This window comes from Nuphar pumila, chromosome 15, assembly GCF_984573655.1.
Source record: "Nuphar pumila chromosome 15, dmNupPumi1.hap1.1, whole genome shotgun sequence".
NCBI lineage: Eukaryota > Viridiplantae > Streptophyta > Magnoliopsida > Nymphaeales > Nymphaeaceae > Nuphar > Nuphar pumila.
In genome coordinates, this window is record NC_143263.1 from 11,783,669 (window position 1) to 11,796,051 (window position 12,383).

Sequence of the window (12,383 nt, forward strand, 5' to 3'; positions counted from 1 at the left end):
GTCTGAGTTAAATAAGCCGAGTTCAAGCTTGTTTCTTTATAGAAAAGATGCATTGTTTTCTATCCGAAAGAAATAGGATTACAAAAAAATACATGTAACATATACCAAAAATATATTTCTTACTCCCTGACGAGCTTATACGAGTCAAGCCAAGTCGAATACCTATTGTTCATATTCACCTTGCAAAGCCTATTTTTTGAGTTTGAATGAGGTCTTTACGAGCCGAACATTAGCCGATCCACGAGCTGCTTGGCTTATTTTCTAGGTCTAAGTGCTAGTCTCTCCCACCCCACGACCATAAAGATATGTTTGTTGCAACACATGAGGTAGGAAGCCACTATTGCATGAAATACCCACCTTTGTGCAAAGTGGTTGCCAAGAGAGTAGGGGTGGCAATCGGGTCGGGTTGGCGGGTTGGCGTGTCAGCATACCTCAACCCGAACCCGACCTGTTTATTAAACGGGTCGGTTGTGGCAAACACAAACCCGACCCGTTTAATAAACGGGTAACCCGACACGACCCGCCAACCCATTTAATAAATGGGTTGGGTCGGGTAAATGGGTTTTCAGGTTCGCGGGTTGGGTTGGCGGGTTGACGGATCGGGTTGGCAGGTAGTCAGGTTGACGGGTTGGCGGGTTGGCAGACGGGTTGGCGGGTTGACCCACCCGCCTAACCCGTTTATTAAACGGGTCAGCCGGGTTGGCGGGTTGGCATACCCCCAACCCGAACCCGACATGTTTATTAAACGGGTTACGCGGGTCAACCCGTTTATTAAACGGGTTGGCTTAAGCCCAACCCGAACCCGCCTAAGAGTCGGGTTGGCGGGTCGTGTCAGAAGTTGCCACCCCTACAAGAGAGGAGGTGTGACCACGTTTTCAATCACGCATGATCGTTGTTCTAAAACCAATCTAGGATCTATAAAGATAAACGGCCCAAATGGTTTCCAGATCCTGGATCTTTGTAATGTGTTATCCGGTTGAGTCTACCTAACCCCAGCTTGCCAATTAATAAAAAAAAGAAAAAACCTTTTGCAACGGTCTGGGTTTTAGTTAGGGTGTCAATGTGGGGGTACCTTCCCATGAAGTATTTGAGTGCGAATCCAATGACTACTTATCAAATTAAGTACTTGGGTCCCCAAAATTCTACACTTGCCGTAACATCATCTTTTCAAATCAATGAACATACCGGAGGTTTCCAAAATCGCTAGTATGTTGAGAGATTCTTAGGAAAATCGCTAGTATGTTGATAGATTCTTAGGAAAAATCGCTAGCGAGCTTTGAAATTTATAGGATAAAGCCACCTTTAAGCATAGAGATACGATCATACGAGTGACTTTTTTTGAAAAATGTTTTCGTGTTTAGCGATTTTAGAAGGACAGTACAGTCATTTTCTACAATATGTTTGTACTTTGTAATTCTATTTTTAGCCGATATCTTTCAACTAAAATACAAAAAAATATTAAATATCTCTCGGAAAAAAACATGGTCTGTAAAATGCAATGTAAAAACCATGCTCACTTTCACGAACATTCAATTATTAATGAATGCCGACTCAATTATTGTTGGTAGCTTTTTAGGAAAAGTTTTCATTTTGAAGCCCAACTTTTTGGCCTAATCCCAAAGATGGCCCCCACATTTTCCGGGAAAACAAACAGAGAGACCTATTGCTATCAATTAACTCAAGTTAAATATCAGTTAAACTGAACTAAATGAAAACAGTACCTTTCTCTTCTATGAGGGTAAATAAGTAATTTTTCAACTCCAAAAGACAATACACTAAACTACAAAAGAAACAAAGAAACATGCTCACCAAGATGAAGAACTTTAACCCCGATCTGTATTTGACAGTCTCAAGAGAATCTGCAGCGGAACTTCACAAACTTGAGGCCCAATTGTGGAATTGAAAAGTTGGTCCTTTAAAAAAGAAGACTGAAAATTTTACAAAAACATGCCTAACAGTTGACGTATTTAAAAAAAAGACGCTTGCTTTTTAAAAAATTACAAGCACCCACTTAACTTTGGAAAATAATTCTTAAAGACAGGCCTCTTAAGTCTGCAGCAATTGGTTATATTTAAATGACCGTATTACCCTTTACCTTTTTATCATTTAATCTAAAGTAAAACTGAGGGTTTATTTCAAAAAGCAAAATAGGGTTCTTAGGGTTTCTTCTTCCATTTCACATTTGGCCCTTACTTCCATTTATGTTGTGAAAGGAGAGCTTCTGCATTAAACCATGCCCTCTGTAGCCTAAGCCTTGAGCTAATGCCTCAAGCCAAGAGAGAGAGAGAGAGAGAGAGAGAGAGAGAGAGAGAGAGGTTCACGAACTCCTCGTCCAGACAGCCTACGGACAGAACCCCTCTTTTTCAGAAAGATGGAGAAGAGAAAGAGAGATGAACCAGCTCTAGAAATCAAGATATATCACAAAGACAAGTAAAACCAATCATCAAGGTAATTAAATAGCTCCTCATAGCAGCTATATACCATTGACATTCACCAAACATTTACTTTCACAAAACCAAAAAAAATACCGCAAATATCTTTGGCATTTTTATGTTTCTTATTCTCTAAGGCCTCTTATCGAGCTGCCAAATTTATCACTTCTTAAAAACATTGAAGACAGAGTCACAAATGGTGAAGCCCCCGTCAAGAACAAGGTTGTGCCCACTCATGTACCTTGATTCATCACTTGCTAGGAAAACTGCAGCTTCAGCGACATCTTTCTCCCTTAGATAATCCCCCTTTAGATTAACACATTTACTCATCACTTCATCAAAGATGTGACTCCCCTCCAGGAAATCATCAGCCAAAGGGGTCTGGATAGCAAAAGGGGACAGACAATTCACTCTTATCCCGAACTGGCCCAGTTCTACTGCCATGTTCCTAGTCAAGCCCACTAAAGCATGCTTAGAAGCACAATAAGCGTGGTCAGAGATCCCACCAGTCTCCGTTGAGGCACTCCCATTGAAGATTATGGAACCCCTTTTTGCTGGTATCATCACCCTTGCTGCATGCTTGGCCCCTAGGAACACCCCCACCAAGTTCACTTCCAAGATCTTCTCGAAATCCGATCTCGTGAAGTCTAGTATCGTTTTGGAAGCCGTGTTGATGATGCCAGCATTATTGAACATGATGTCAAGTTTGCCGTACTTGGCAATGGCAGCATCGACAGCATTACGGATGTCATCCTCGTTACTAACATCACAATGAATGTAGATGACATCATCATTACCGGAGTTGAGTTCGCCGGCCACCTTTTGGCCAAGCTCGTCCAGGATATCGGTGATGATGACTTTGGCACCATGGTGATGGAACAGCACAGCCGTTGCATAACCAATGCCTCTAGCAGCACCCGTTATCAAGGCAACCTTACCTTCTAGCCTGCAAATACAATGAAGAACATGTTTTTAACGATAAAAATAGACAATTTTTAAAATAATGTGACATTTGTCACTACCATGACAGTTTTTCTCTTAAAACAAAACCTTTAAAAATCTTAATTCTTACTGAACTTCACATATTTTCAATTTACATATTCTAATATATATATATATATATATATATATATATATATATATATATATATATATAGAGAGAGAGAGAGAGAGAGAGAGAGAAAGAGAGAAAGGGGAGAGTAGCTGTCTACGGCATTAAGTGCCTGTGGCAGCCTACCACGAGCCAAGGGGAAGGGGTGGGGGTGTGTTTCTAAGTTGTTTTTCCCAAATCTGATCAAGCTGATGCCTTTGACCTAGTCGATTCGCAGTGGTAGGTATAGATCGGTGTAGGTGCATCCACTCGTTCAGAGACTAGGAAGGACAAGCACATTGGAGAGAGAGAGAGATAGCAAATTGGTCTTGACATCAAGTCACTTAAGAATCAATACCGAATAGTAGCATGGCAATCGCATGCTCTGGCTCAAACTTGCACGAGACAATGCCTAGAAAAAAATCTCACCTTTTTGCAGCAGGGTTGAGGCTTGTGCCGTTCATCTTCTCCATATCACTCCCTTCTGCTACAAACTATCAGGGACTCCTTTCTGCTACAAAATATTGGGAAGCGATGGTTGCTTAAATAGGAAAGTTAAATCCAACTCTGTCCATGTATGTCACATGTGCAAAACTACTTAGTGGACAAGTTTGACCGGACCCGTTTAGTGGACAATTTTTACAGGGCCGTTGGCCGCCCATCCCGTTGCATGAAAATCTCCTAAAAAGCTATAACCTTTGTGCCTTCATATAGCGGAAAATCCATATCACTCGCATCTAACGAGTGCGTGATAACACAATCGTGGATGTAGGAAACTTCTACGAACCACATATGTGAGCTTTCTTTTGTATTATATTGTAACATTCTATGTAGGTATTGTTAGGTGTAAGAAGTGAGGGGAGAGAGAATTCAAATATGAAACTGGGCGGTTTTAGAGAAAGTGGTTTTGATGACGTGGAATAGTCCCACATTGATCGTGTTTGAGTTTGTTGTGGGATTTATAACACTACAAGAAAATTGTTAATTAGCGACGGAAATTTGCGACGGATTTTTTCCATCGTAAATTAGCGACAAATTAGCTAGAGAAAACTTTTCTCATGAATCTGTCGCTAATTAGCGACGGATTAGCGATGAAAGTTGTTTCATCGCTAATCCGTCGCTAATTAGCGATAGATTAACAACAACAATTTTTCGTCGCTAATTCTCAATACAAGAAAACATTTTTGCGAAGGATTTAGCGAGGGAATTTTTCCGTCGCTAATTAGCGACGGATTAACGACGAAAAAATTCCCTCGCTAATTTTCGATTTAAACCGAGCGCGAAATTTTCCCTCTCTCCTCGTTCAAAATTTAAATCGACCGCGCATGATTTAAACCGCTCTCTCCCCGTCGAAGAGCGCGCTAGAGAGCATGACGGCGATGAGGCAGTTTCACGGAGGATGGCGATGCCGGCGAACGACGACGCCGGAGGACGGAGACGACGGAGGATGGTGACGACTTCGGAGGACGCAGTTTCATGGAGGGCGACGACGCCGGAGGACGACGACGATGGAGGTCGACGACGACGGAGGACGGCGACGATGGAGGACGGCAACGATGGAGGACGGCGACGACTTCGGAGGACGCAATTTCATGGAGGACGGCGACGCCGGAGGACGCAGTTTCACGGAGGACGGCGACACCAGAGGATGGCTACGACGCCGGAGGATGGCGACAGTGACGACGGAGGACGGCGATGACTTCGGAGGATGTCGTTTCACGGTGGATGGCGACGAGGCTGAGCGATTGCTGGAGGACGGTGACGTCGGTTCACGGAGGACGGCGATGCCGGAGAGCATCGGTTCACGGAGGACGATACAAGTCTGTGCAATGCCTGTCGGGTGCGGTATAAGTCCGGCTTATTGCTGCCGGAATACCGCCCGACAGGGATCAATTTTATTTTTATTTTTTTTTTTAAATTTAGCGACAGATTAGCGACGGATAATGTCCGTCGCTAATCTGTCACAAATTTGTGACAAAATTAACGACAGATAAGTTTTTCGCCAATTAGCGAGCAAAAATTCGCGATGGCCTCTATCCATCGCTAATCCGTCGCTAAACTGTTTAGCGACGGATTAGCGACAGATTTAGGTCGTTGCTAATCCACAGGTTTCTTGTAGTGTAATCCACATGTAAACTCTTACACTTGTTTCTGAGAATAAAAGGTTGGGATGACTACCACACTTGCGTGCGTGTTTGTCGTGTCGCGCCACGCCGCGCTGGGTAATTGGCCCTTTAGGGCCATATCTAATTAAGACCAAAGTATCTTTTTGCCCAAAGTTTCTATGAATATTTGGATTCTTTAACGGGTTATGAGAAATGTTAACGGGTCACGACTCCTCGTAGTCTGTGCCCATTATGGCTCTTCGGATTCCTTTAACGGATCTCGACTCTTCGATTTTCGTTAACGGGTCACATCTCCTCAGATTCCGTACAGGGTTCTTTCTACGCTATGTAACCGTTCGTGGGTTATAAAAGCGTGGTTAGGGTTGGGGTTACAACAGATCTGAGACGGACTAATCTCTGAAGAAGAGCTGCGATTTTCCATTTCCTTGTTGCTCTCTCTCTCTCTCTTTCCTGAATTATCCCGAAAGGTGTTTTCTGCAACTTCGGTTCATTGAGGTTGTCTTCGAAGGACGATCCATCGGAGTGCACCGGGCTGATCGTCAAGGCTATTATATCCTTGTGGAAGGACATCGGACCCTGTTTGCACTGTATGTGGGGGCTAATCTTCTCTAAGGGAAGTACTTTCATACGCCTTAGCCGTTTATACAGTATTAACATGCTTCTGTTGTTTATATTATGTTCTATGCATATGTTTGTTCATTTGCATATGTCTGGATTTTGGTATATGGTGGAACCCGACATGTTTGCTCCATCTTATTGTTTTGATCGTCTGTTGATCATGATGCCTATACTGTTATATTTACTGATTTATATCATGTTTTATATCGTGATGATGATTGTGAAACTGTGTGATCCAAAATTCGATCCAACAGGTATCACGGGTGTGCAAGTGGCTGAAAGTTCGTAGCTTAGAATCTTAGGAGCTTTAATAATGGCAAACTATCACGGGTGTACAGGTGCCTTTAACTGGTGGGCTCCATAAGGGCTAGAATGTTGGTGACCTCACCTGAGGTTTACCTTGCATGAATAGGCCCATTAAGCAGTACGGTTGTCGGTTAGGGTTCCTCGTCATCAAAATAATAATAATGGCTGACTCATGATGAAATCTTGAGTGACAAGAACTAATGGTTGCAGTCAATTCTTTCATTTTTATTAGAGCATATCATGCAGCTGAAAAATAAGAATACAGAAATATATAGGAAAACTTCTTTAAAAAAAAGAAATATACAGTAGAACTATAGAAATGGTGATCAGACTCCGAGCACACCAGATCCAGAAGAAGCTGCATATATAACTTTAAAAGAATTTGGATTTTTTCAGATTTATTAATTTAATTAGGCTTGAAACCGTGACCGGTTCTTGTCCATGTTTGAAAGAAAATGGCGTTTGATCCTGTTTGGCAGGACCTTCCTATGATATTTTGATGATATGAACACAGGTGTTTGGCATAAATTTTAAGTATATTTGGTCATCATTTTCTTTTGTTCCAAGCAATTAACTTTAAATTTCTCTTGTTAGGTTTGTTGAAACAGTTAATAGCAGGCCTGCTTTGACTGGCCGATATAAAATTATCATTAGGTTGGAATTTGATCACTGCATGTTTTGTCTGACGAATTAGCAGCCACATGTGACATATGGATGTTCTTTCAACAAACTCTTGACTTATGCATGTAACACATGCGTTATGGACCATTGAATATTGGTTCATGACTTGTTCTGGAAGCTTTATCTCCCAATTTTATGTAGTTTTTTGTGTTAATTAAATGAAAAATTATCTTGCTGTCCTTGCAAAATATATAGCTTGATGTTTGAAATGCCTAGCAATATGATAAAATTCTTTGCATATCTAAAATTTTGATTTTTTAAGGCATTGTTATCCCTATGTAAATACAGCACGGTCTTCATAAAAAAATGGCACAGGAAGGAGGACATTTGCAAATAAAGTACGACATTCACAATTCATGAGTCACTAAAGGATTTAGCAACTCTTTTGAATTATCACTAAAAGCTTTAGTGGTGCATGATGAAAAGGTTTTTTTTACCTTTAGGGCACTTTTGCAAATACTAGGCAGAGGCTCTTTGCCCAACATGTCTTGACGCATTCATAAATACAGGGCGACATTCGCAACCATGAGTTGTGAAGGTCCCCAAAATGTGCAAACCTCCTTTACTAAATTCGCATAACAAGCACAAGGAGGGGGATGTTAGAAAATGTATGAAAAATCGCAAATGTGAGAGTATTTAGTAAAAAGAGGTTCATGCATTTTGGGGATATTTGCAATCATGAGTTGTGAAGGTCATATGGTATTTGTGAATGTCATCCTGCCTGAAAAAATAAATGGCACAGGCAGGAGGGCATTTAAAAATACAGTACGACCCTTTGGGAACATTCACACATTTTGAGGACATTTGCAACGGTTGTGAATATTGTATTGTATTTGCGAATGTCCTTCATTCTGAAAAAAAATGGCACAGGCAGGAGGACATTCACAAATACAATACGATCTTTTGGGGACATTCACACAATTTTTTTATGATAGTTAGAACATTTTTGGAACATTCATAAGTAAAGAGTTGTGGAGGCATAAAAATATTTTTAAAAAATCAGGAATTGAAATTTGAATATGTCAAAGATTTTGTCAAATTGTTAGGTATTTCGGGAAACACACCATTTTGCAAAGAAGTATGATCATTTTTTCATTAATTAAATTGGCGTCTGAAAATGCTAACTACTGCCCACAAGAGCTCTACACACCTGGCTAGGTCGGCCATGGCTCAAGTTTGACTTTGCGAAGTACGATAATTGAGGTGTGCATCCTTGATCGCAAGGTCAAACCCAATGAAAACTATCTCTAGCGTATGAGAGAGTACTCGTGGACCCAAACAGAGATGTCTGAACCGTAACTGCAGTTTCTCCTTGTTACTCCCATCTCCAGCTCCCAAACTTCTTGAAATACCATCTCCACTTCCTTCTTCTCCATTTCATATTTTTTGAAATTCACTAATATGTTGTTTTTTATAACTAATTCAAAGCACAAACAGAAAATACTACTTTCGATGCATACACAGAAGTTCATTTCCTGTAGCACATCTAGCAATTGTTTAGATTTTATGGAGTTAGAAAAGCTATAAAATGTGAAATTGTAGCTTTTCTTTCTCAAACACCCTTGGTCATGCCAATTATTGTTGGAGTATTAAATTTGTACTCATTTTACCTGGTGTGTGGCTCAAAAACGGGGACCTGACTATTCCAAACTACTAAGTTTTTCACTCTTGTTTTCTTGATGTAAGTATCTCTTTGTTTTTTGCAAGTGTTTGTAATGGGCTTTGTCCTAAGAACCTTTGGGTAAAAGGTGAATTTAAGGTCTCTATGTACTCGTTAACTTTGCTAATAGAAGTTCTTGCATTTTTGCCTTCTTCTATTATCTTTGTCTCCCCAGTCTCTTTATGTGATTATGTGTGTGCATAATTGGTGAGCGATGATTAGCTTAATTTTTGTTGTGTGCTTGAAAGACCGTTCTGATGTTAGGGCACACTGAGGCACATCATGGGGGCTTTTGCTTTTAGCTCGTGACAAGTTGCTAACAGAGCTTTCTCGATGTTGGGGTTAACAATGCCTCTAAAGAAGTTGAAGGTGATGGATTCAAGAAGTCAAGTTCCTCTTGAAGAGGAGTTCATGGTTGATGACCGTGTGAGATCTCTCATGTGCAATGTTGCAGAGATGACGGGAGTTGTAACCAACGTGGAGCAGTTGATTGATATTGCTACTACTGCTTTCAAGATGCTTGATCACGAGATCAAAACTGCAGCAAAGGGAGTGAAAGATTCTATGGATAATCTTGCCACTAAATTCAATAAACTGCTGCAGAGATTCAACACTATGGCCAAGGAGGTGATTGAGGTCTACAAAAAGAATGATCAACTAGAGCGACGGTAGAAGACCATCATAGATTAAGGAAATGCAGTATATAAGGATAGATCGTGTATCAAGTTGCATGAGTCTGTAAAGTATAAGGGTACTCATAACTCGAGAGATCTCGAGGATTTTACTTACTTGATGGACCAATACCTTGAGGCTACAGGTATTGTGGAAGGTGCAAATACCTTGCATGTCACAATGATGTACCTTGCGGATGACGCTATACTTTGGTGAAAACTCCACCGAGGCAATGTTAGGCGTGGATTGGTTGTGGTAGATTCGTGAGCAAGAGAGAACTCTACAACTAGTTTTTGCCAATGAACGAGAAAAAAATAGTCCGCAATAAGATGTTAGCACTTAAGCAGATGGGTTCAGTGCATGATTATGTCAACGCTTTCACCTCTGTGATGTTAGACATCGAGGACATGGGTGATGCATACCGGTTGTTTCACTTCATGTATGGATTGTAGGGGTAGGCTGCTACTGAGTTGAACTGGCAGGACCCTCCAACACTTTCAGTGGCACTTGTTGTTGTATAGTGATTGGCAGAGATCGATAGGCATAATATAACATTTCAGTGCAGACAATTGGAAAATGAGTTGTAACCAACGTGGAGCAGTTGATTGATATTGCTACTACTGCTTTCAAGATGCTTGATCACGAGATCAAAACTGCAGCAAAGGGAGTGAAAGATTCTATGGATAATCTTGCCACAAAATTCAATAAACTGCTGCAGAGATTCAACACTATGGCCAAGGAGGTGATTGAGGTCTACAAAAAGAATGATCAGCTAGAGCGACGGTAGAAGACCATCATAGATTAAGGAAATGCAGTATATAAGGATAGATCGTGTATCAAGTTGCATGAGTCTGTAAAGTATAAGGGTACTCATAACTCGAGAGATCTCGAGGACTTTACTTACTTGATGGACCAATACCTTGAGGCTACAGGTATTGTGGAAGGTGCAAATACCTTGCATGTCACAATGATGTACCTTGCGGATGACGCTATACTTTGGTGAAAACTCCACCGAGGCAATGTTAGGCGTGGATTGGTTGTGGTAGATTCGTAAGCAAGAGAGAACTCCACAACTACTTTTTGCCAATGAATGAGAAAAGAATAGTCCGCAATAAGATGTTAGCACTTAAGCAGATGGGTTCAGTGCATGATTATGTCAACGCTTTCACCTCTGTGATGTTAGACATCGAGGACATGGGTGATGCATACCGGTTGTTTCACTTCATGTATGGTTTGTAGGGGTAGGCTGCTACTGAGTTGAACTGGCAGGACCCTCCAACACTTTCAGTGGCACTTGTTGTTGTATAGTGATTGGCAGAGATCGATAGGCATAATATAACATTTCAGTGCAGACAATTAGAAAATGATCATAACAATAACAACTGGAGGGATAATCAAATGAATGACCGAGAAGATAATGCTGGCAATGACAACCATTAGGATGATAACCAACATAATCATGGTCGACAAGATGGGCAAAACAACTATCAGCAAAGGAGCAACAACTATTGAAGGCAAAATTAGCATTGTCATGATTGTTATGTCTATCATGGTGATCACTAGGAAAATCAATGTCCTAACCACAAGTCCAGAGCTGCGAACGTTGTATAAGCTGAAGATGGGCATACCGTCGTAGAAGCACCAACTATTAGAATAATGTAGATGATGAATTTGGTGAAGGTGATGAGCTTATGCACTTGGAATTTCTTCTGAACGGGAGACTCACCAAGGCATTAGTAGACATGGGTGCTACTCACAACTTCATTTCTCTTAAAGAAGTGGAGCGATTAGGCCTATGCTGAAAAAAAAAAAGAGTCGGATGAAGGCGGTGAACTCTGAAGCCAATCTATTTATGGAGTTGTTCACGATGCATTGGTAAAAATATTGAATTGGTCTAAAAGGGCCACATTTTCTGTAGCATTGATAGTTGATTTTAAGGTCATCCTTGGGATAAAGTTTCTACAAAGAAACAAGTTTGTGTTAAAGCCTTATCTAAATGTTGCCAGTTTTGAGGATGAGAAACATCCATACATGATTGTCAAACTACCTATGGCAAAGCCTTGCGAGCGCTTAGTCTCTATGCTCCAACTTAAGAAGGGTCTCAAGAGAGGTGATGAGACTTTCCTCGTAGCGATCTGCAAGACTGAAGAAGAGGGGAATGTTGTTGACATCTTAGTGGCCTTAGTGCCAGTGTTGAAAGAGTCGGTGATGTAATGCTCGTCGAACTGTCGAGGAAGCTACTTTCGCTGAGAGAGGTAGATCATGAGATTAAGCTAGTGTTGGGTGCATGGTCACTCGCGATAGCACCATACTGCATGGCGACTGTTGAGTTAGTAGAATTTGATATGGTCCATGAGTATAAGTCAGGCAGAACCAATGTCGCTATCGATGCATTGAGTCAAAAGGTGAAAGTTGCAATGTGACAACAACCGTTGACTCCACACTCTCTTGCTACATGAGGATGTGGAAAACACCATATGCATACTAGTTTGTTAGAAACTAGCAGAACCAGGTGAAGATGGCTAAAGTGCACTTGAACAACATGGTGAAACACATGAAAAAATGGGCGAATAAGAAGCATCCATTTGTAGAGTTTCGCGTTGAAAATAAGGTATTAGTGAAGCTATTTCTTAAACACACAACCATTTTTCGAAGACACCAACAAGGCATCATTCGCAAATATGATGGCCCCTTCACCATCACAAAGCGCGATGAGAACTTGGCGTACAAGTTGAACTTGCTTACAAATTTTCAAGTTTATCCAGTCTTTTACGTATTCAACATGAATTCATTCCATG

The 12,383-nt window shown here is 41.0% G+C and overlaps 2 protein-coding genes across 2 annotated transcripts in view; one reads left to right on the top strand and one right to left on the bottom strand.

Moving 5' to 3' along the window:
• Window positions 1-2,451: 2,451 nt before the first annotated feature.
• On the bottom strand, window positions 2,452-4,040 carry LOC149814501 (secoisolariciresinol dehydrogenase-like). The gene is made up of 2 exons (XM_089989662.1): window positions 3,952-4,040; window positions 2,452-3,378 (listed from the first exon to the last, which is right to left on the bottom strand). The coding sequence occupies exons 1-2, from the start codon at window positions 3,993-3,995 to the stop codon at window positions 2,595-2,597; spliced, it is 828 nt and encodes a 275-aa protein (XP_089845788.1). The 5' UTR covers window positions 3,996-4,040; the 3' UTR covers window positions 2,452-2,594.
• Window positions 4,041-9,261: 5,221 nt separating this feature from the next.
• LOC149814502 (uncharacterized) overlaps window positions 9,262-12,383 on the top strand; it is a 54,664-nt gene continuing 51,542 nt past the window's right edge. Inside the window, exons 1-2 of the mRNA XM_089990369.1 lie at window positions 9,262-9,549; window positions 10,187-10,327. Of these exons, the coding sequence (XP_089846495.1) occupies window positions 9,262-9,549; window positions 10,187-10,327 (429 nt within the window). The remainder of the gene's footprint in view (window positions 9,550-10,186; window positions 10,328-12,383) is intronic.